The 25,435-nt window shown below is 40.8% G+C and overlaps 2 protein-coding genes across 4 annotated transcripts; both read left to right on the plus strand.

Moving 5' to 3' along the window:
• The first annotated feature begins 7,592 nt into the window (after positions 1-7,592).
• metrnla (meteorin like, glial cell differentiation regulator a) lies at positions 7,593-14,358 on the plus strand. The gene is made up of 4 exons (XM_058049193.2): positions 7,593-8,105; positions 10,653-11,041; positions 13,595-13,654; positions 13,739-14,358. The coding sequence occupies exons 1-4, from the start codon at positions 8,011-8,013 to the stop codon at positions 14,050-14,052; spliced, it is 858 nt and encodes a 285-aa protein (XP_057905176.2). The 5' UTR covers positions 7,593-8,010; the 3' UTR covers positions 14,053-14,358.
• A 7,425-nt stretch (positions 14,359-21,783) lies between these two features.
• On the plus strand, positions 21,784-24,755 carry LOC131103167 (lipid droplet assembly factor 1-A-like). 3 transcript variants are annotated; one of them, XM_058049199.2, is made up of 5 exons: positions 21,784-21,919; positions 22,082-22,181; positions 22,247-22,415; positions 22,477-22,631; positions 23,996-24,755. In XM_058049199.2, the coding sequence occupies exons 2-5, from the start codon at positions 22,098-22,100 to the stop codon at positions 24,053-24,055; spliced, it is 468 nt and encodes a 155-aa protein (XP_057905182.2). In that variant the 5' UTR covers positions 21,784-21,919; positions 22,082-22,097; the 3' UTR covers positions 24,056-24,755. The 3 variants fall into 3 exon arrangements, with proteins under 3 accessions (XP_057905182.2, XP_078653402.1, XP_057905181.2); XM_078797276.1 differs by having other exon boundaries at positions 21,789-21,985; positions 23,999-24,755; XM_058049198.2 differs by having other exon boundaries at positions 21,792-21,985.
• The last annotated feature ends 680 nt before the right edge of the window (positions 24,756-25,435 follow it).

Raw genomic sequence — 25,435 nt, forward strand, 5'->3', positions numbered from 1 at the left:
TCGGAAGGCCCAACGCGGATAAAAACTGCTGATTTGTCTCTCCCAGAACCTTTAAAAAGGTGTGTGTGGGGATATGGGCGCCGGGCGCCGTGCCGCTTAAGCTATCCAAGGAGCCGCCAACTAACACAACAATAAGATCACAGAGCGCGGCGTATCCGTGCTCAGCGGCTGTGATCCCGCAGCTGATCCTGCGGCTGATTTGGCGGCCCCGCGTGTTCCGTTTGGTCAGCAACTCGACCGCTTTCAACTTCGTCCAGGTTCTTTCACGTTATAAGCTCCTCTCTGCACCTGTTTGGAACTTAAAAATGACCTCCCAGACTGCGAATTTGCCCTTTCAGCATCCCCGCAGCATAATTTCAACTCAATGGGGTCATCTCATTTGACTGTGTTCTACGTAATACGGACAAGTTGAAAGCAAACTTGGTGCTGGAATGAAGTATTGTACAGGAATGATGCCGGACTAATCTCCCTGTACAAACCATCTTGGGAATGAACAAAAAAAGCTCCTCCCACCTCCACGGTCTAGCATGGCTGTCGCCCGCTATTAGCCATCCTATGGCCTGATGCGTTTTGTGCACAGCATCCTGCCCTGATGAAGAATGAGGCCTCTCGTTGAGGAAACTGGCAGGCCACAATGGAGGCAAGGGAGCGAGAGGACCCACGGCACTTTCTCCACAGGAAAGCATGAGAATGAGAGCACCGAAGCTAATCTGGAGGAGCGGAAGTTGTCCTGCCTGGCGTGGAGGGGGGACTGTTTGTAATCGGGCACAAGTGCTTCCTCCTGTGAGCCCCACTGGTCCCTATCTTCCTTCACATTACCTTTTAAGACCGTTTATAGCCCGTTTTTGAGACACTCAAAAATGATAATTCAGCTTCAATGTCTGTACCTGACTGATTAGTAGGCACATGTCCATACTTTAAGGCAGGGGTCTCAAACACGCGGTCCGGGGGCCAAATGTGGCTCGCAGGACACTAGTTTGAGGCCCCCGCCTGGATATGAAAGTTTAATGTTAGTGCGGCCCGCGCAAGTTTGATATGGATGCTGTATGGTATCATGTACCCAGAAAAAATTATTACGTTTGATTAATGTTCATATTAAAGGTTAAATAACTGTTAATAGTTATCCTCCCTATCCGTGTGGAAGTGGTAAGTTTTTGGCTTTTTTAAGTTTAAAGGAAATAACTTGGAGGCTACCGTTTAGGTCGCTAGCTGTCTAGTTTGCGAGTTGGCATGTGTCTCAAGACCCTGCAGTTGCGCAATATGTTGTAAATAAAAAGAGTATAAATGTGACTATAGTCGTGTTTTGTCATGTCTACAGGGTTCTAATAATGCTTTGTTAATTTTAATCTGAAAAAAAATAATTTGTCTACCCACCAACTATATGTGGCTTCTTAAGTTTTTATTATTATATTTATTTATTACTGATTGATTTTTCTTTATTCTTGATTTGTTTATTTTTTCGTCTTATTTTGTGCAGAAAAATAAAAATTAAGATATTTGAGAACAGTGGAATTTTTTTATCAGCGCTTTTATTGTAGAAAATCGTAACCAAAGCACTGAAAAAGTTTGTATATTTTTCTGTTTTTTTTTTTTTGTAAAACTTGATGTGGCCCAGTCCCTAGCTCCAGTGGCCCCCAAGTAAATTGAGTTTAAGACCCCCGCTTTAAGGTGTGTAGCGAAGCCTCTTATTTTCCATACTTTCAAAACATTCTTGAAGTGGTGTACTGGTGTGGTTGTTACTTGAAATGTTTCCAGGCTTGAGAATGGCTAACTAGAATTCCTTGCTTTGACTTTTCATCACAAAAGGCTAACATAAGAAGGCAGTTTGTTTTGTTAGTGTTGTTTTTATTATTAAAAAGGCCTTCAACTGATTTGTTTTGACACTTGACTACAGTTTGAAATATGCATTTCAGCTAAGTGCAGCCTCTGTAATGCAAGAACTATGAACATTAATAATTGTACAATGTATGCCAACATTTGACGGAAATCCGCAGGCCTAATCCACATCTGATCACTTAAAATGACTGGGCTGCTTTCATCGCTACTTTCTGACCCAAATTCTTCATATGAGCCCTCGGAGCTGTGTTTTGCTATTGCTGCTGTGAGGGAGAGGGATTTGATAGCCTAGCGCAGCTTGAAGACATCAAGGGGCTCACTCGGTACCGTCTCCACTAGCAACCCTCCCCTGTCCGTAATAGATACTATACAAAGCGTCATTTTCTCCACATTGGTCGCTTTTCTTTGTCTTCTTATTTTGAAATGCTCCTTCTGCGTGTAATCTAAACAAGAGGCAGCCTTTTGTCTTCTCTGGCTTGCCAAGCCTTCATGGAATCCTGGAGTGAAATGTGCCAGATGCTGCATACTTCAAATATGTCACTTTCCACTCCACATATCAACGACTACACCAGATCCTGACCAGAGCTGGAGATCTGAGACCACTATGCTGCGATGCGTTTTTGAGGGCATCTTGTTTTAAGCAAGACCGTGACAGGGTCGCGTAAAAGGTGTGAAGAGAGACAAAGACCATGCCTGCCACTTCCAGATGACAGCGTTCCTGTTTTGCTCAAGAGGAATGCGGACGCAGGTTAGAGCTCAGTCACATTTCTGACACTTTGAAAGCGAGCCAGGGAGGGATGATGACAGGCAGACGGCAGCGCGATCCTATCAGAGCCTCGTAAACATACCACGAAATATTGAACACTCTCGTGTGGCTGACATGCGTCAGTACAAAATAGACGGGGGGAGAGGTACAAAACAGGAAGTTGGGGAACTAAATGTAATGAACATACTTGTTTGTCAGATGTGCTATGTGTAGTCAAACTGCTGACATCACACTACAAATCAACAGGGGGCAGCATAGCAATGGTATCCTTGCATAACATAACTTTTTCTAGACTGGTGCATTCAGGTGCATCACGTAACATCAGGGACACTTGCAAATCACAGCAAACACACCCAAAATAGGTGATAGTTACAAAACCAACCACTTGTTGCTAATTCAGCAATAAGACAATGTTACATCAATAGTTAAATACTAAGTCTGGGGTGATGATAAATGATAGAAAATTAACTCCAATTTTGCCGGTCGAAATATATATATTCACTTGCTCCATAGAACAATTGCATGAACGGAGTGAGCAGTTTTCTCAGCCCTTTAATTTCTTTGTCTTGGATGGGGTGGAAGGCGGGGCCAGTAGCATACACAGAAGAGTGTAGCTTTGTGAGGAGCAATGCAAGTACTAGGGTCACATGGCTAAGCTTGAACCTATCCCAGCATATATGGGAGAGTGGCATGGTACACCCTGGACTGGTCGCCAGCCAATCGCAGGGCACATATAGAGACAAACAACTATTCACGCACTCATTCATACCTATGGACAATTTAGAGCAGGGGTCTCAAACTCAATTTACCTGGGGGCCACTGGAGCTAGGGTCTGGGCAAGGCTGGGCCGCATCAGGTTTTCCAAAAAAAAATTATTAACAGCAAAATATACAAACTTTTTCAGTGCTTTGGTTCCGATTTTCTACAATAAAAGCGCTGATAAAACATTCCACTGTTCTCAAATATTATATAATATAATTATAATATAATATAATTTATTTTTCTGTACAAAATAAGATGAAAAATAACTAAACAAATCCAGAATAAAGAAAATCAATCAGTAATAAATAAATATAATAATAATAATAATAATAAAACTGCAAATAATAAAAACTTAAGAAACCACATATAGTTGGTGGGTAGACAAATTATTTTTTCCAGATTAAAATGAACAAAGCATTATTAGAGCCCCGTAGACATGACAAAACACGACTATAGTCACATTTATACTCTTTTTATTTACAACATATTGCGCAACTGCAGGGTCTTGAGACACATGCTACCTCGCAAACTAGAGCGCTAGCGACCTAAACGGTAGCCTTCAAGTTATTTCCTTTAAACTTAAAAGGCCAAAAACTTACCACTTCCACACGGATAGGGAGGATAACTATTAACAGTTATTTAACCTTTAACATGAACATTAATCAAACGTAATAATTTTTTCTGGGTACATGATACCATACAGCATCCATATCAAACTTGCACGGGCCGCACTAACATTAAACTTTCATATCAAGGCGGGGGTCTAAACTAGCGTCCTGCGAGACACATTTGGCCCGCGGGCCGCATGTTTGAGACGCCTGATTTAGAGTCTCCAATCAACCTGCTGTTTTGGGAATGTGATGAGGAATCCGACACACTAATGGCGTGTAGAGCCAGTGTCGGGCCAAGGTGATGGTGTACTTTTATACTTCTACTACCTGTGTTTTAAGGAAATAACATGTTTAGTCAACCCCAATTAGACTGTCTGATGTTCTTGCATCAGTACAACAACTGTAACCGGCAATAAATGCTCCTCAGTTGAGACAATTGGGCAAGGCTCATTTTGGACAGGATGTGGAAGTAACCTTACGATGTTATTGTTAACACATCTGTAGCCGTAGACTACCATTTGTGTCTGTCATGTGCAATTGACTTACCCGCATTGGCCCACTTACTAAAATAATTTCAAAGCTAAATTTTGAACAAGAATCCTTTGCAAATATTACTACAACTGAAGAAAATTCAAAGAGTTGAAGATGTAAGGGGGCAAAGCAATCACATCCTGTCAGCAGGGCCGTTGATTTTTATGGTTGCTTTTTCACCTGGAAACGACTTCTGGCCATGAAAGTGAGTCAGCAAGAGTTAAAAACAACAGTCTTACCCTCCCCCCCTACAGCTAACGCCTCCCTGTCACCCTAAACTCCACAGGAGGTCCCCCTCCCAATGTGCCAGGCTCCAGAACACTACACGTTTGATCAACTCTATTGGTTCCTATTACTTATTTTAACTTTCCAAAACAGGAGGAATACTGGAAGATTGAGAAAATGAGTAACCGTCTTCTACTATCTTGTCATCGATTTATTATCCCGCCAAAAGCACTGCCAGTGAAACCGGTTTCCTGGAAGCGGCAACCAAGAGACCGGGAACACGTCGTCAAGCAACTGAGATACACACTTTTTTTCAACTTTCTTTATTTCAGACATGCATACAATGTTGCATTAATGTACATCACATATACAATATACACTTCATTGCTACACATGTGTGAAAAGGAGCAGGAAGAAGCAAAGCAAAACTGAAGCGACGATCATAGCTTGGCCTACCCTGAAAATCGGGTGGCTATGCATCATTTCTGCATCAATTTCCATTTTCAGCATTTGCTCATCCGTTACAGCCGGTACAAATTGCGCGGTACGGGGTACACCCTGGACAGGTCGCTAGCCAATCGCCGGGCCAATTAATCGAACATGAAGTAGTCGGAGAAAATTGCACATGGAGATGCCCAAGTGGTGATTCAAACCCAGGTCTTTCCGATCTCCTGACCGTGTGGCCAACATGCTAACCACTCTGCCATAAGTAAGCGTTCATATCAGAAACTCAATGAATTATGAGGCTCTTATTTTGAAGTTTCAAAGCAAACAACTCCTCTGAATGTCCTTAATTTAAACAGGTTTGCAAGAGTGTGTATGGTGTATGAATATTATTGGATCCAATGTTAATTTTTGTGTCCAACAAATTAACCCTTACGTCACTGTCAGACCAGTGATTCTCAACTGGTGGCTCGGGGACCTAAAAGAAGGCTTCGAACCCATTCTGGGTTAGTCTCAGACAGCTAGTCAAAAATGATATTATAGTATTTAATATATACTTTTGGGGATTTTGTATAAAAATATTTCGATCAACATCCTCCTCCTGTATTTTCGAAGCACATACCAAGTGAAGTATGTAATTTTGTGTTCCTATTCAGTGCCATTTTGATATTTATTTGTTGGTTTTCTGCATACTGTTTATATAAGCTAGTAATTTGCTGTGTTTTTAAAAGCAGTTCACGGCCATGGGGAAATGTGGGTTTCATGGTAAGACCAGTTGTGAAACGTACTTACCAGTGTGGTTTTGTTCATTTTCAGGTAGAGAGAAAATAGCTTTTTATCCACATTTTAAGAACCAGTCACACATATTTTATGGGGTCCTGCTAAATACATGTGGCATTTATTCACAAAGTAGTGTTTTTGCCCTGCAAAGCACATACAGTACTGTATGCAGACTTGCTCATATAAAAAAACACCTCAGTCAGCTGTTAAACTAAAACCATAGTCCAAAAGCCAGTACTTTACTGCAAACCAACCAGCCCAAAGAAAGTTTTTATAGTGTAATAAACCAGAGCAAAGTGTGACAGGCATCATGTCGTAGCACGCCTTGTTCTGTTACCTCATCAGGGAGTCATTTGGCGATGACATCCAGCGACGACACCGACGAACACACGCAGTCCATTCAGTCTCTGTCTAGTCAATGAATGTTGCCCAATATCTGTCAGTTGGGGTTGGGGAGAACGACTCTCCAAGCCAGAACTTGTACGCCGTAATCCCGACACATCAGTCATCATCCAGTGACAAGTCATTCCCAAGTCCAGAGACACCGAGGCTACAAACGGTTCTCCTCGTCGGACAGGTTTTGTTTCCCATAACTCCAAACATTTAGTGTTTCACAACAACCTGATGCTACCTGAGATTTTTTTTTTACGGGAGTGATGTTTATAGGATGAAGCCAGTTGTAACTGTTGGACAAGTCCATGCAGCTCTGCTTATTCCCACAGGGGGAAAAAAGCAAAATAAACTGTGAGGTGACTAAAGGCTAGGATGTGTGTCTCGGTCATATTCAACAAAAGTTTTTTTTCCCTCCATTTCCTGTGAAAGGAATGACTGGGTGCTCATAATTAGACGCATACAATCCCGACCAATGTGGCTTTGTGGCGACTTGACCAATATTAATGACTTTAGGGCTATTGATGTGCTCACCAGTCCATCAGGCGATCAACATCAATTGATGAAAACAACAACTTAACACTTAAGAGACCCTGGGGATACTTTATGAGGTAAAGAGGTAAAGGATATTCAGTTTTAAAATTGGCATCTGTTTCTTACGTTAGCTTAAAAGGGCACCAATAACTGAATAACTGACTTAATGCAATCAAGAGTTTAATTGGTATACAGTGGTGGAGCTACGAGGTGGCCATGGCCACCCCCACGACTGACTGACAATTTTGACAAACACTGTGCTGCAGAACATTTAATTCAGCCTAACCCCTATTTCCACGTGGACGCATTTCCCTGCAGCACACAACTTTCCGTGGGGGGGGGACTGCCTATTTTGGGGAGGATCTGTCGATAAAACCACATCTTGCATGAACTTCAAGTGGTAGGTAAGTTTTCCATGATTACTTTGGTCGCTTCTAGCATTAGCTAGCATACTAGATAAGTGGAACGATCCCAATGTCAACATTACCGATAAAGTGGGCAAATTGATTCCAGTGTCGAGGTTGTGATAACATTGTGACTTGCAAGAACACGGTGCTGTACCAGGGGTACTAGGGGTAATTGCAAGGGCAGGCCCATTCAAAATTCCTATTAACATTTTTCTAGTGCTATTTACTGGATGTTTGTCAGTCTATCAGGTGAGCCAAACCTACATTAGCTATGTAATAATTACTCTAGAGTCTATAATATGGTAAAATATCAGGGCCTTGCTCATTTTTTTTATTTGTTCATGCGACATTTCGTTTAAATATTATCACTAAACGTACAGTATCTAATAGAAGGCAGTACGTTGAAGGGTGCTCAAATATCCGAGCCGAGGCGGGACCACGTGAACGCGTCCTCCGTGACAAACAGAGGTGGACGGGGCGTGACGTTTACGGACTAGTGGACGCAGTCGAAACTCTGAGCTCATTTCACGGAGGGCTGTCACTACATCGAGCGAGCTCACGGAGAAAGTTAAATATTTTACGCAACCGTTCCTCGTAGAAAAGTTCATTTTTTATTTTTTGGAGGGAAAAGAAGCAGTGTGCGCAACGACGGACTGTGGGGGAAAGAAATGTGTCGACGGCGGAGGACTTTAAAGCCACTTTGAGGCGAGAAGAGGAGACAAACATGCTAGCCTCCTCGCTACCTCTCCTCCTGCTTCTACTCCTGTGTAGGACTTCTCTTTGCCAGTACTCCAGCGACCAGTGCAGCTGGAAGGGCAGGTAAGCAAAAGCAAACAGTTTTTCTTTTCTTCTGGCCTTTTTTGTAACCTAAAAATAACTTGTTTGGCTAAACTTTTGTCTGTTTAAAAGTCGAAAAACACACCGCTGTTGCATTTTGTTAACCGGGCGACCGATAAAACCTTTTTTTTTCAGTCCATGCATTTATTAAATGTCTATTTTGTCAATAGCCCGGCGATAATAAATCTTTTCCCATTCAATTTACTATCAAGTTGTCAAACGTGAATTATCGCCTATTATAAACAACTTATGTATGAAGCCAGTGTAAACTATACTTGGCTAATACTGTTTTGCCATCTATCTAACTGTTTACATTTTTTAACAGCATCTTAAATGCAAGACTAACTGAACACTATACATCACTGCATATCATAGCAATCCCTATATAATGTGAAAATGTGCCCCCTAGTGGCATTGGTCAGCATAGAGGATGACAGCCGGTCCATCTGAGACTGTGGTATGAGTGCCACTGGTAGCACACAGACAAAAAAACATGGTTTGGGACCCACTGTAGTACTTGATTACTTTTGTCTGTCTTTTAAACTTCTTAAAGTTCAATATTTATAACCGTTTATTACTTTGGCACCAGTAGTATACTCCATTAAAATGGACTATGAAGGTTTTATTTGAATTTGGATGCGTTTCTCCAATTGAAGCTAATTATAGTGATTTATGGAATATGGTTTGGTTAAGTGTGAAGGGGTTACTTTTATCCACTTGTGAGACGGGCATGCTTGAGTGTAAGGCAGATGATAGGCTAGATGAAATCAGCATAAAGTGAAAGTAAATGTCTGTAATCATAAGTTGTATCAAAGCAGCCTCACGTCTCTGTGATGAAAGCTCAGGGCATGCGCCTCATTGCACCGCCTCATCAAACATCTGCTGAAATGTCTTACGCTTTAAAGGCTCGCCCCTCCATAGTGCGGTTTTGTTTTTTTTCTTTTGTAATCCTCCAGTCAGGAGGGGCACTTCTTCTTCTTCTTCTTCTTCTTCTTTTGAGCTGCGCACCAATAATCTGGTGTTCATTAGTGGGCCTGTTGAATAAGCTCCTTTTAATTGCATGCAGAAATGATGGAAGTTGGACGAGGCTTGAGTTAATTAGAGGCACGTTGAGCGGAGCTGCATACGCTCCACATGTCTTCAACTTTTTAATATCCGTGGCACATTTGAATCGGAGCATCTCATTTTCAGGAAACAGGGCGTTTTCTCCTCCTGAAGTCAAACCGCCAGCTTGGCACGCTGCTGCGCCACGGATGGCTTCCTGCCTCCGGCTTCTGCCGCAGAATGACTGACAGACGACTTGCTTTTTTTTTTTTTTTTAAGACCCCGAGCAGGCCTTAAATTCGGCAGGGAGTCGTTTGGTCTAACTGGCGCCAGAGTCCGAGGTGCTGCCCGGACAAGCCTCCTCCACTGTCTCTGGTGGCTTGAAAGTGAGGGGAGGTTGGGTGCGTGACCTGCATTTGCACTTGCATGCAGCGGCCACAGTTACTGTTGCTGCCCTTGTTTGCTCCAAGGCCCCTGTGGACGTCTATTCATGCACTTCTCCCTACAAAGTCTTCCCAAAAGGCAGCCTGCCAGCGGTGCGTTTGGCCACAGCGCCATGAGGGAGGGAGGGGGCGGGGGTGCAGTCGCTTATGCCCCTTTTCCACCACCGCAATTTCTATGCAAGTACCCAAACATAGGTGATTTTTGACAGCCAGGAACGGAGCCAAAGGTGGGAAAAATGGTGCTAAAGGGCCCCAGAATGTAGCTCCTTTGTCCTTTGACTGGTCCTGGTACTTAAACTCACTTTCCACCAAGTATGGTTTGAAAGGGTATGCATTTTTTTTTGCACGCTATCGCAGTAGTATAGTGCGGTTTGTGTACGTAGCAGACACAAGCCTAATCACAATACAGTAATCCCTCCTTTATCACTGTTAATTGGTTCCAGATCTAACTGTGATAAGTGAATTTCGGCAATACAGGATTTCTTATAAGTGGTATATTTTCATAGAAACATAACCCATTACCCAATATAGCAGAAATAATAAGCATAGACTGTACCATTACACTTGTGGAAACACAGCGAGTCGAGGGAGTCCCAAAATACTAGTTTTCAACACCCTATCTTGGAGCTACTGTTTTTGTATAGGGTGAAGTTGCTTGTTCATTAATTTGTATGTAGTATGAATAGTATGGTGTCATGCCAGTTATGTAGCTGAGGTGTAGCTATCGCCATCCTGTCGACAGACCCCTGTGGTGGAAACGCAAGCCTGATTTACTGTAACTGCTGACTGCAACTCAACCGTATCACTTGGTGGAAACATGGCTTCAAGCCCTGTAGGATAGTGTGTGTGTGTGTGTGTGTTTTTTTCCATTTTAAAGAGTCCCAAACCATTGCGGGATTCGGCACCTTTTGTAACAGAGGTAACTTTTTATGAGACAACTTTGCGTGTTTGTCACACGTTGCATTTTTTTAAATGTTTAATTGATCTGCCGCGTACTATATACCGCAAGCTACAAACTGGATCATCATCTTTTTTCCTCCAGCGGGCTGACACACGAAGGCCACACCCGGGACGTGGAGCAGGTCTACCTGCGCTGCTCCCAAGGTTCCCTCGAGTGGCTGTACCCCACCGGCGCCATCATTGTCAACCTGCGGCCAAACACGCTCTCCCCCGCCGCCTCCCGCCTCTCCGTCTGCATCAAGCCCAGCGCCGACTCCAGCGGCACTAACATTTATCTGGACCTGAACGGGCGGCTGCGCTTGCTGCTGCGCGAGCAGGACCAGGCTCGCGGTAAAGTACACTGCTTTGGCATACAAGAGGGGGCGCTCTTTATCGAGGCCGTACCGCGTACGGATATCAGCCGGCGGATTACGGCTTTCCAGTACGAGCTAATAAGCAACATGCAAGGAGTGGAGGGGCCCTCGCTGGCAGGTAAGAGGAAACTAACCCATTCATGGAAAGTTTTTTTTTTTTTTGTGCAGCAAAACGTAAACGCCATTTGTTGAAGACAGGCTAGCATACATGTAATACAGATGTCCTCAAAGTTTTATAATCATTAGTTTTACTCGACAATTAGTTGCTAAGTCCAAGCTCCGAACCTGGGGCGTTGCGCCCACCCTCTGGAATTCTTTGCCCCATTCAATCCGTGCTCGCCCTGACCTTCCCAGTTTCAAAAAACAACCCAAAACCCACCTGTTTAAATCCGTTTTTTAATGTCTGAGTATTCTGACAAGCGCTATACAAATGAAATGCATTATTATTACTATTAAGTCCCACAAGCTCCATGATTTTCAACCAAACTTGCTCAAATTTTACACACACATGCTCGTCAGTCCCTAAAAGGTGTGTACCAAATTTCATGGTGATTCGGCAAAAGAGTGTGAGCAATTTCAAGTCAATCTGAGGAAACTGTGTGGTGTATTAATGATGAATAACTGTACAAGCAACACAGTGTACTTTCATGTTTAGCGGTTCAGGAGTACAAGTAGTTAGCTTCCAAAATCACCACCATAAAGACAATAATTAGCTTAATAAGCTGTTGGATTGTGCAGGTGTAGCTAGTACTGTGTACTGTGGGTGTTGGGTTTAAAACAGCCATCTGCTGCTGATGGAAACATTAACTCACTGGGCCTCTTATTATAGGAAACTCAATTTTGTGTGTGTGTGTGTGTAAAACCACAGCCGAAAAGTGGCCTCCATGGAAAAACAACCATCTGTTTTCACGCTGCGTACCTGCCTAACCTTCAAGTTAGCGCACCGCCTCCTCCACCCACCCACCCACTCACTCAAACAGTATGAGGCCCACATCTGTTTTCACGTCTCTCCATCCTCACGCACCCTCCATGTCCTGCCTCATTATCTGGCACGGGCCAAAGAGGGGCGCTTGTCTGATGTTGCCGCCTGGCGTGCTCCACAAAGACGGCGCTCCCGTGTCATCTCGAAGCTCTGCCTCTCCTTCCTCCCGTTGTCTCTCTTCCGCTGGGTTGTTCCCCATCAAGTTGGAATGCATCTTCCAAGCAGATGTTCAACGCTGTCACTCCTTAAAACCCGCCCTCATTATTCCAACTTCTTCATCTCTCATCTCCACGCCACTTGAAGTGGTTTTAAGTCGCCGCGCCGCTATTAGCGAGCTTAGCAATGCACGGTCCAGATGTTTGCCGGGGCGCCCCTCCCTTTCCCTGTGAAGTGGTCGCCATCAGAGGAGTGACCAGAGCGAGATGCTGACTCAGCTCTGCGGTTGTCATTCATGGCTGAGCAGACCAATAAAAAGTCACTGATGGGCTTGAGGCTACTTTTTAATCTCCGCCGCCACTCCAGCTGTTCTTGAGTTTGCGGCGGCTTGACCTCTGACCCCTGGCGTGATGCAACACGACGGCCCAGCGAATGCACGACTCCTATGTTGCATTCAAGAAACCTGGGAAAGCATGAAACATCCCGAGGAAGGCTTGCAAAGTTTCCACCCTTAGGCGGACGAACATAACAAACAACAAACATGGCCGCCACCCACATGAAGCTAATATTTGCCTTATTTCTAAAGATATTTTTAAGAAACTGAGCTGCTTTAACTAAGCTAACTTGGTCAATGAGTGTGTAGAGTTGGTTCTGACTTGTCCCAGTGCCCCCCCCCAGCCAAAGTTGTTGTTGCTGTTGTTACTTGAGCCTCATAGTCATTTTACCCGACCACCTGAGTCAACTCCAACTATTGAACCATGTGCTCATTTTCTCCTGTTGTAAAACACAACAACAGTCTGGCGGTGGAAGGTGAAAGTGGAGGTTGTTTTATTTTACCACCTACAAAATAAGCCAATTGCTTGACCCTTGACCCCTGGACTTACAAGGAAAGCCCCCGTCTTGTCACCGTTCATCTTATTTAAGTCAAGCTGAGAGATTGTCGTACAGTGGTGACCAAGTATACATATTTCATATGGAATTTACATTTTAATTTGACTTATTTATAGCTTTTTGTATTCAACTAATTTTTAAATATTTTTTTTAAATATTTTGACCATTATTGGCAACCTTTTTATTATTATTTTGACTTTATAGACTTTTGTATTCAACTAATTTTTTTTTTAGATTTTGACCATTATTGGCAACCTTTTTATTTTAATTTTTTATTTTAATTTTGACTTATTTATAGCCTTTTGTATTCAACTAATTTTTATTTTTTTATATATTTTGAACATTATTGGCAACCTTTTTATTTGTATTTTTTTATTTTAATTTTGACTTATTTATAGCCTTTTGTATTCAACAAATTTTAAAATATTTTTTTACTATTTTCACCATTATTAGCAAACTTTTTATTTTAATTAATTGTTACATTTTTTACAAGTATTTTCTTTAAAATGTATATGTGTTACATAATTTCATTAATTTTTAATGCAAAATACTTTTATTGTGACAAACGTATGAAATGAAAGGACGTGTACCATTTTCATTCATCATTAGTGACCATTTGTGTGATCTTTTTGTGTCTTTTAGCTCCCTGTCAGCCTTGCAGTGATGCCGAGGTTCTTCTAGCAGTGTGCACTAAAGACTTTGGTAAGTGCTAAACCCTCGACATGGTTTATCGTGACCTGCGGTGTCGTTATAGTATGTAACTAACTACATTGTGTACGTCTACAGTGGCGCGAGGCAGCATCAAACAGGTGGAGCAGGAAGAAGAGTCCTCGTCCGTCAGCGTGGACATCAGCCGCCTGTACAGACAGAAGACCCAGGTCTTTGTCTCGGGGCGTCCCAGGGTACGTCGGTGGTCTGGTCACATTAAGATGCCCCTGCAATGCGGGGTCAAGCCCGGGGAGGGCGAGTTCCTCTTCACTGGGACGGTGCGCTTCGGGGAGGCGTGGATGGGCTGTGCCCCGCGATACAAGGACTTCCTGCGTTTGTACAGACAGGCGCTAAGACAGGGGACCAACCCTTGTCACCTGGATACTGACTGAGCGGAACCCAGTTTGGAAACTAGAACCTCATTGGTGGAGAAAAGGAGGTGGACATGCTGTCATGTGACTCCATGGACGGACAGTTGATTCCCAAGCGAGGATCTAAATGTAGCAGCCCTCCCTTTTTCTGTTTGTGTACAAAATGTGAAGGAACTGTACATTTTGCAGCACCACATGCTTTCCAAAAAAGCGTAATGTACAGTGTAATAAGTGATTTTTTTTATTTTTGTTTATAAAAAAAAGGCCTGAATGTGAAAAATGATTGAATTAAAAAAGTGCTTTAACAACACTGAGTGAATGAAGAGTCTTTTATGCTCAAATAAAAAAGTCAATGTCGCCCTGTCCGCCGTGCTGCACTTCCTGTAGTGATTTTTGTATTTTACTTTTGGTGTGGGGGGGTCGTACTTGTGTCAAGGTTATAGTGAAAGGCGTCATTGTGTTCCAGAACTGTAGCAAAGCATGCAGCACAGCTACATCCAACAACTTCCTGCTGATGGTTTCATTTCTGTTTTTTTTTTTTTTGTTTTGTTTTTTTTTGGGTTTACAAATGTCTCTTTCCATAAGTTGGCCCACTTGGACCCCGCCTCAACACTTTTTTTTTCCCCTCTCCCCTTCCCAGTCATAATTTCAACTGAATTGAATGCCACTCAGTCGTCCTGGAATTGCAGCACTGGGAAAGGCAAACAGCGTCTCTATGGCAACCACTCCTCATTGGGAACCTTTCGCTCTTGGCTGCGACACCAGGAGGAGGAGGAATGGAATTTTTAACCCTATTTGGGTCTTGGTTGGCAACCATTTGTGTGTGTGTGTGTGTGTGTGTGTGTGTGTGTGTGTCAGACCAGTGGTGTCCAAAGTAGATATATCGTTAAACACAAGTGTTCTAATTTGCATTGTCTCCTATATCATAAAGCTACGTGGATGTTTTGTTCATATACCTTAGCATTTATTGACCTCCATTAATTTATTCAACCATCTTTAATGCACCAAAGTGGCCTCCATCAGTCCTCTCTGGACTACTTAAACCAGTTTGGTACCTGGGCCTTCAATGGTGACACTGGTCATGTTTACACCAGAAATGTCAAGTTCCCTTCCTCGGTCAGCCATTGTGGCTTGCAAGCAGTTTTGCTTTGATCAACCAATCATAGGATGGTAAAAGATGTCACGGTGGGCCAGCTAGCTGGCCCTGAGAGGCATATACAGATCTATTATTGACCTCTTATTGTATTTACCTGCGAAATGCAAACTAAAATGTTGTGTAGAGTAAAAATACATACTTTTAGAAGGCACTAGCTAGCCACAGGTGACGTAATCAGTGCAGAAGTGGACATATTTTTATTTTGAAATAAATGAATCTATAATGAGGTACAGAAGGCTAGCATGTGTGTTCCTATAGTGTGTGTGTGTGGGTGGGTGGCAGTGTGGGTGGCAGTCAGGCATTGCTACTATCAGTTTGCTGGTGTGCTGTGTTTGTGTGTGCTGGGGTTAGAGCCACGCGCTTACTGCACTAACACACACACACACACACACACACACTTGGACACACAGTTTAAAAAAAAAAAAGTACAGAGGCTCTATTCATTCTGGCTAATGAAAGCAGACAGGCTGAGGGAAGCTGCACGTGTGTATGTATGTATGTGTGTGTGTGTGTGTGTGTGTGTGTGTGTGTGTGTGTGTGTGTGTAGTCAACACATTCCCAACATTCCAGCACTTCCCGAAGAGGCATAAAATATTACCCTCCCCCCCCAACAGTTTTATGAGTCTGCAGGGGTTTGCCTGCTTTTTCACTTTTGCTTTTCTTTCCTTTTGCTGCTTTCCTTTTTCTTTGTTTTTTTTTTCTTATCTTTCATTCCTGTAGCAACGAGATAACCACAACGTATCGGTGTATAAAGACACATATTTTTGTCTGCTTTAGACCACTCACTTCTTATTACTATTATTATTATTATTATGGGGCTTCCAAAATACACACTGATTTAATTAACTGAATTTAATAAAATATATTTAAATTGTTTACTAGAATTAAAATTGCATACCTGTATATCTATGTAGAATTTCACATCATTGGGATACACCTATCCTAAAAAAAAAAAAAAAAACCCCTCTAACAACATTGCATGGTTGGATATACATGCTGTGATCATGCATTAACATGTACACTAATGATAACATATGTATATGTTATCATATGATATAACATACTATGCTAGTTCCGTCAACATCAATAGCAGCATAGATACAGCGACAACACTTACGACGTCGACTCTCATTGGATGGCTGTGTCTTCCAGCACAAGACGTGGTCTGTATCGCTCTATCTATGCCGCTGTTGTTGACAGAACTAGCAGAAGTATGTGTATCAAGAAGTTTCAAAATACTGCAACTATTACATGTTATCATTAGTGTGTGTGAATGCATGACCACAGTATGTAGTATATCCAATCATGCAACATTGTAATAGGTGTGTCCAAATGTTCATTGTTAGCTAGTTCATATTAACTAATTTTTTGTGTTATAATGCACAGAATAATTGTGAATGATGGGCAAAATGTCTCCTTTAAAGATGTTTTTTTTAATTGCATGAAGAAAAGAAATCGTGACTACATTTGGTTCATCGGACGTATCGTTCTGATGTAACATTCCTGATGTTCAATGGTTTGAATGTTTATTAACGCGTATTAGTTGGAATTATCTTCATCTTTCCCTTTTCTCACTGTGTGGCGTCACGTGAGCCACAGATAGATGTAGGGCCCCCCTTTAGCAAACACGGCGATGTCCTCTAGAAAAGGGGGCCCACCCCATCCTTCACCCCCACACACACACATACCCTCCAGCCTTAATAATGGAGTACAATTTGGCTGAGAAGTTGTCAAGCAAATACGCTGCAAATGGCTTTTTTATACGTCCGCCTTCAGTTAGCCCCCCCAATCCCCCCCAGCCTTCCCCCAGTAGTCTCTTCATTTACTGGGATCCACACCATGGCAACATCTTGTCACCTTGGGGGGGGGGGGTGTAGGTTCTCATGATGTCATCACAGTGCGGTGATTAATGATGATAGTTTGAGATTTTTTTATTTGGACTTAATTGGAATTTATTCAAAATTTTGTTTTTGATTTTTTTCATGCTGCATATGCCGTATTTTATTCTATTTTTGTAATAATTTGTTGTATTTTACTTTACTGTAATTGTTTTTATTTTACTTATTTACTTGAAATTTATTTCATTTTTATTTTTTAAGGTTTTATTTAGTTTGTATTTTATTTAGTTTTGCTATTTTCACATTATCACAGGGTCAGTGGGCTGTGGTGGATTTAGTGTGAGAACATTTCAACCGTTACTCGTCTCGCTTTTGCCTCGCTCACAATCTTGTGTTGTGTGACAAAAGGGGTCATCCCCCCTGTGACCTCTCACCTTGGTCGTGGCCTTTAGGAGACAAAGAAAATGTCTTCCTGTCTTAACCGAGCTTTAAGAATAGCTCGTAAATGAGGGCTCGGCCTCCTAAGGGAAAAAGTCTTCGGCTATTGTGTTGGTGATCGTCGGTGTAGACGCGTGATGGATGGAGGAAGTGAACACGTGACGTTTTGATGGACGTCTAAATGGACGCCTTAATAGGGTTTGTGATGGATAGGTCGGAAAGCAACACTTTGGTTGTTCACACCAGAGAGGATGTGACTTGTTTACGCTTTGGGACAGAGAATGAAGAGGGTGAAAATATCTTGTTTACACGCCATCTGCTGTTTTTATGATTGTTTTTCACCATCACGTTATGGTATAGTTAGCATGTTAGCCTCCCCCCAGTAGTCTCTTCATTTACTGGGATCCACACCATGGCAACAACAGATCTTGTCACCTTGGGGGGGGGGGGTTCTCATGATGTCATCACAGTGCAGTGATTGATGATGGTAGTTCGAGATTTTTTATTTGGATGTAGTTGGAATTTATTTAGGGCGGCACGGCGGTCCAGTGGTTAGCGCGCCGACCTCACAGCTAGGAGAGCAGGGTTCAATTCCAGGGTTCAGTTTGCATGTTCTCCCCGTGCATGCGTGGGTTTTCTCCGGGTACTCCGGTTTCCTCCCACATTCCAAAAACATGCTAGGTTAATTGGCGACTCCAAATTGTCCATAGGTATGAATGTGAGTGTGAATGGTTGTTTGTCTATATGTGCCCTGTGATTGGCTGGCAACCAGTCCAGGGCCCGAAGACAGCTGGGATAGGCTCCAGCACCCCTCGTGAGGAAAAGCAGTAGAAAATGAATGAATGGAATTTATTTAAAACTTTGTTGTTTTTGATTTTTTCAAATTAATTGTTAGTAATTGGTTTTTATTTTACTTGTTTTATTTACTTGAAATTAATTTCATTTTTATTTTTTAAGGTTTTATTTAGTTTGGTTAGGAGATCTGGGTTGAAATCTGTGGAGTTTCTCCTCGTGACTTCTGTTTTTTCCAAAAACATGCATGTTAGTTGTCCATAGTGTGCCTAGCGACCAGTCCAGGGTGTACCATGCTGGGATAGGCTCCAGCATCAATTGTTTTGCCCTCTGCTAGCTGTATGTGGACTAGTGTCAAAAGTGAGTCATGTGTGAAGGCCCATGCATTCCTCAGTGAAGAAGAAATGGTCTACTTTGGAAGAAATAAGCGCGTCATTGCCATCCGCACCAGTCAATGGTCTTCATTCTGCTGGCACGTTGAAAACCATTAGTGCTGGTCCAGCAGCACGCTGACTTGACAGCTATGTCAACACTTAGCGAGTGGACAAGTGTTGGCAGCAGCTGAACGCTCAGCTGGGAAAAGAATGGCTGAGCCCAGGGAAAGTGGAGCTGGGACGGGAGGTGACTGAAGGGTCATTGGGGTGCGGGGGGGGGCATGGATGGGTATGGAAGCATGTATAAAAGATGCTTGACATAGGTTGCCACCTTTTCAGATGATCCTACACCATTACTATAGAGTAAGAAGTGCAGGTGTACGTATTGTACCGTCACACAAGATACATCCATAAAATAAAACCTCTAGTGTCCTAGTGCTGGCAACTTCATATTTTTGTTTCCAAGTATTCTATTTCATTGGCTCAGCAGCAGCAGTTTGGTCTGTGGCTGCTTTAATTCCAAAGTATGGACCAGTATGGGGAGGTTGCCAGTTGGCTTTGCTGTGGACTGTCCTTGAATAGGGAACATTCATATCCACTGTCTCCGTTATGCTCCACAAAAATTATTTTATCAACTATAAACATTTTTTACTATTTATTTCTCTTCTGACTGTCAAAAAATAGCATAGTATATTTAACTATTTGCAATTTCATCCCTCGTGCAATACTACAACAACTACTACAATAATAACAAATGCGAAGGATGACCTTCGCATTCTCAGGCTCTGATAATAAATACCATAAAACAATAACTCTAGCCAACACAATATAAATATATACTATATCAAAGCATAAAAGTATAAAATGTTACCAAAAAAATCCAATAAAATATACACACATTTACAATCAATAGTAATAATAACCATGATAGTCAAGGAACAACATTTTAAAGCAAAATGTAATTGTAAAAAAGTGTAGAATTGTACCAATAATTGTAGGATACGCAATTTATACCCGTATAAAATGAGAAATACTTCAACTACTACTACTACTAATAATAATAAATGAACTAATAATAAATAAAAATAAATAAATAATAATAAATGAACACATTATAAATAAAGCAAAAGTCAACCATTTAAAAAAAAAATGCATTATCACTACTGTAAAACTAAATCGTAACACTAAATCGTCCGGTGTACTGTGAGGAATTATCCAATATCATAATAAATAACATTTATTAATCATTTTCTGCAAATATTATGCCATTGTTGAGTGTCCGTGGTGTAAAGACTGGCAGAGCAATGTAATATTCGTCCGTGTGGCAACACGTAGCTGATTGCCTCGTTCCTCCAATAGGTTGAAAAACACAGTCTTAAATAGATGTACAAATGTTCCCAATAATTCAAATAATATACAAAAATTCATATTATATCATGTATAACATTATATCATGTATAATATTTAGTCACATCTGTTTTTATGCGCACGTGAGATGATGAGCTGACATGAAGCAACGCTTGCGATGACGTCATGTCATTCAATAAACTAACCGGACTTGCCGTAATTGAGTTAAATGACGTGATCGTCATTCATTTGGTGGCTTGCTACAGCAAATCAGCATCGTTTAGACACGCTGACAAATGCCTAATGAGACGCAATGAGCTCAGTGAATGAATCACGTGACAGGGCTAATGCAACACATCTCTGTTGGACAAATGCTGCCCCCTAGTGGAAGAATTGAGAAGTTGGAAAACAGTCGACCAAACGAATCCAAAGTACGGTAGAGCATCGAGTCCGTAAGACTCTCCAAAGATAATAAGGAAGTGAAGTCGACCGGCAAACTCTACTTAAAATCTCATCACCGCGTCCACAAGGGCTGAATATGCACAGACGCCTAAATGGAGAAAAATAGATCAAGTTATGAGAGGAAATATAGTCATAAAATAACATGTGTTAGACTGGGAAGGATCTGGGACAATACAGTAACACATGACAGAGCTTTTACTGACTGCTGTGAGAAATTTTGGATTTTCTCAAAATTACAGCTGTTTTGCTGGGGTTTTTTTTCCCTTGTAATTATGACTATTCCAATAATATTACAACTGTATTCATATTTTTTGTTTCTGTTACAATATATCACATTTTCTTATTAGATTACAGCTTTTTTCTGTAACATTCAACCTTTTAGAATATTCCACAAGGAAAAAAAACAGCTATGGTCCACAAATGGCACCCGGGCTGCACTTTAGCAACCAATGAATTTAAATGGGGCTTAAGGGAGGTTAGATTCATTCATTCATTTTCTACCGCTTATCCTCACAGGGGTCGCGGGGGTGCTGGAGCCTATCCCAGCTGTCTCCAGGCAAGAGACGGGGTACACCCTGGACTGGTGGCCAGCCGATCATGGAGCTTAGATTTACCTTTAAAATAATATATTATTTTATTGGTATTTTTTTACAATATTTTTATTTTATTTAGGGCATTTTATTTTTTAGCTTCTTGATTTTTATTGTATTCATTTTCTTTTTAGGTTATTTTATCTTATTGTGTTTTTTAGCTTTTGGGGGGGGGTTATTATTTTTTTCAGCTTTTTGAGTTTTATTGAATTTAAATTTTTTAGTTAGGTTATTTTAACCATGTATTATTCATTTATTTAGGTTATTTTATTTTTTGGGCTTTTTAGTTTTATTGTATTTGTTATTTTCATTTATTTAGGTTATTCAATTTTTGGCTTTTTTAATTTTATTGTATTTATTATTTTCATTTATTTAGATTATTCTATTTTTTGATTTTTTTTAGTTTTATTGTATTTATTGTTTTCATTTATTTAGGTTATTCTATTTTGGGCTTTTTTAATTTTATTGTATTTATTTTTTCATTTATTTAGGTTGTTCTATTTTTGGCTTTTTTAGTTTTATTGTATTTATTATTTTCATTTATTTAGGTTATTCTATTTTTTGATTTTTATAGTTTTATTGTATTTATTATTTTCATTTAGATTGTTCTATTTTTGGCTTTTTTAGTTTTATTGTATTTATTTTTATTTAATTTAATGCATTAAAATGACAAAATATATTTTACATATTTGTATTTATTTTCATTTAATTTAATTGCCATTTTAAATTATTTTCCAACTCTAATCACCCAAATGAGCTTGTGTGGGGCGGGGTGAACTTCTCAAGGTGACCAGTAGAGGGCAGCAACGTTTGGAACACGCCTTTTCTCGTGACCGTGGGCAGGCCAAGAAAAGGAAGAGGAAGAGGGGGGAGGAAGGAGACTATAAGAAGGTGTGTTGTTCACAGAGTTGCTGCTCTTTAGCAAGTACATTCAAATACATTCCTTACTCTGTTCAGGTGTGTAGCAACGTAGTACTACTAACTTAGTACTAACTTAGGTTAAAAGTTAGGATTAACTTTACTTTTTGTGTGTGTGTGGGGGGGGTTGGACAGGTTATGTGTGTGTGAGATGCAGCAGAGCCGCAGTGAGACGCAGCAGCAGCTGTGGGGAAGCTGGACCACGATGTCCAACCAGGTCTACAGCAACCCCAAGGTAAGCCAACACCGACATGACCGTGTAAGCGTTCACGTTGGAGCTCGAACCTTCTCTCTTGTTAGGTAACACAGCTGATGAACAGCAGGGTGGGTCAGTACCTGAGTGGACACCCGGTGCTGGCGCTGTCCATCTTGTTCTTCTGCGCCATGGCCGCAGTTCCTGTTGGACTCTTCCTCGGGTTTGCTGTAGTTACCGCCATCATGTCAGCTGTGGGCTTTGTGTTCTTTGAAGGTGAGGAAGAAGAACATCGTGAATCATATTTTTAGCAACGTCATGATTTTTTCTTTTTCAGGGTTCCTGCTGTTCGTGTCGGCCATCGCTCTGCTCTGCGTCCTCTCCGGCCTGGCCGTCTTCTCCGTGATGGTGTCGTCCATCTTTACTGTATTTTACATCACCGCGTCCAGCCTTGTCAACTACTACTACTACCACCGCCCACAGCTAGCAAAGGTACAGCAGACATCTTTCTTACGCATCAAAATAAAAGTTCAATAAGTATTAGAAGTACATTACATTTGTAAATAAGTACCTCAAATAAATAGTACACATAGGGTTTTGTCTCCTAAGATGTGATGAACTGTGATCTTTAGGTTCTTTTGATGTGCTTTGATGTGCAACAACATTAAAATAATCAGTTTGATGCAAGTACATGACATGTAAACATCATTATAGCTAATTATGAAAACCATACCGAAATTATTATTAACATACAGAAATTATTAAGGTATTAATTCAATATGAGGCTTAATACGAGCACATATACTAGCACACAGGGAGAAACTCGGGAGTAGAACCGCTGCCCCTCCGGATGAGGTGGATCCGGGCGTATGTTCGGGATGCTTCCCGGACGCCTCCTTGCTGGGGAGGTGTTCAGGGGGCATCCGAACCGGGACATGTTTTCCCTTGGGATGCTAAGTGGATTTCGAATAGAGGATAAGGGAATCTTAAAGAACCAGATTGTTTATTCCTGACAACAATACCTAATACAGACGTCCGGGCTTATCTGCAGTCCCTGTATGCCTACAAGTAAGCGTGTCTTAGGTTTCGAATAGAGGATAAGGGAATCTTAAAGCACCAAATTATAGAATGAGAACCAGATTTTTTATTCCTGCCTACAATACCTAATACAGACATCCGGGCTTATCTGTAGTCCCTGTATGCCTACAAGTAAGCGGGTCTTTGGTTTCGAATAGAGGATAAGGGAATCTTAAAAAAGAACCAGATTGTTTATTCCTGCCAACAATACCTATTACAGACGTCCGGGCTTATCTGCAGTCCCTGTATGCCTACAAGTAAGCGGGTCTTATTACAGTGCAGCTGCAAAAAAGCACCCTTCCTTTCCTTGCCCAGCCTTTTATACACTCAAGATTGTGTAAGAGGCTGGAGTCCTGGACCAATCAGCTTTCGCCACTGCCCTTGCTTGAACCGCTTCTTTCATGGTGTTTCTGCTTCCGTTTGTTCGCAGGGGCATGAAGGCGTCTGGAATATTGTTTTTCCTTTGTCGCAAAGCAAGCTGTCATATGCGTACTCGATGTTTCCACCTTAACTGTCAGTTGTCAAGTTAGTCCTTTTTTGTGTGGATGCGTATATAAGTATCCTTTGTCTGTATTTGTTTGTTTTAGCTTTTATCTTTAGCTAGCAAAATTGAGCAAATACCTTCACTGGATGGCACTTTCCGCACTGTACTTACTACCTGCTCTGGTTGTACACATTACGTACATCTCAGTGTTCCATTTTTATTCAGTTTGGGAATCGAAGTGTTAGGTTCAAGGGTTCAACACTCCAGCTTTTAAACTTTCTTTTCTTGTTCCCAGCAGGGAGAAGATGACCAGCAGAAGAACCAGGATGAAACACCGACGGACAAAATGAAATAGTTCCCTTCTTCTCAAGCCAATCTCATGCAGGTCATGCACATCACATTTTATAAACGTTATCTTATGAGATTTATTAAATACCAAAAATACATGCCAGGGCCTTGTTACAACAAATGTTTACCAATTCTGAATGTTAAATTATTTTTAAAGTAAGAGCGATGTCATTAAAAAAAAATAGAACAAAGCTGTTACAAATGTTTTTAATAAAACATCTCCATGGATGCCGTATGCTAATCTGTCAGCATTATTCAGTCAAATCTCAACAATACGCTAGGTCAAAGTTCACACAACATTCTGCAACAAGGCGTAATGTTGGAGGAAAGAGTACCGTATCAAGCTACCTAGCATGCCTTGCGGAGGGAATATACAGGTATTAAAATTCTTACAATTTTTTTAATGTTCAGAGAAAAAAAGTTGCATTCATATAATAATCATAAAATTCTCAAAACATTTTTAATGTTCAGAGACAGCAGTTGCATTGATATACTGTAAAAATTAAATAAAATTCTGACAATTTTTTTCCTTCCCAGAAAAAAGTTGCATTGATATAATAAAATTGTAAAATTCTAAAAAGGTTTTAATGTTCAGAGAAAAAAGTTACATTGATATAATAATCGTAAAATTCTCAAAACATTTTTAATGTTCAGAGACAGCAGTTGCATTGATATACTGTAAAAATAAAATCATAAAATTCTGACAATTTTTTTTTTCGTTCCCAGCAAAAAGTTGCATTGATATAATATAATCGTAAAATTCTAAAACAGTTTTAATGTTCAGGAGGAGAAAGTTGCACCTAGCATGCCTTGCGGAGGGAACATATGGGTATTAAAATTCTTACAATTTTTTTAATGTTCAGAGAAAAAAGTTGCATTGATATAATAATTGTAAAATTCTCAAAACATTTTTAATGTTCAGAGACAGCAGTTGCATTGAAATACTGTAAAAATAAAATTCTGACATTTTTTTTTTCATTCCCAGAAAAAAGTTGCACTGATATAATAAAATCGTAAAATTCTAAAAAGGTTTTAATGTTCAGAGAAAAAAGTTGCATTGATATAATATAATCGTAAAATTCTAAAAAGGTTTTAATGTTCAGGAGGAAAAAGTTGCACCTAGCATGCCTTGCGGAGGGAATTTATGGGTATTAAAATTCTTTTTTTTTTTTAATGTTCAGAGAAAAAAAGTTGCATTCATATAATAATCATAAAATTCTCAAAACATTTTTAATGTTCAGAGACAGCAGTTGCATTGATATACTAGAAAAATAAAATAATAAAATTCGGACAATTTTTTTGGTCCCAGAAAAAAAGTTACATTGATATAATAAAATGGTAAAATTCTAAAAAAGCTTAATGTTCAGGAGGAAAAAGTTGCACCTAG

The sequence above is a fragment of the Doryrhamphus excisus genome, linkage group LG16, assembly GCF_037039965.1.
Source record: "Doryrhamphus excisus strain RoL-2023G ecotype Guam linkage group LG16, RoL_Dexc_Guam_v1.1, whole genome shotgun sequence".
Taxonomy (NCBI): Eukaryota; Metazoa; Chordata; class Actinopteri; order Syngnathiformes; family Syngnathidae; genus Doryrhamphus; species Doryrhamphus excisus.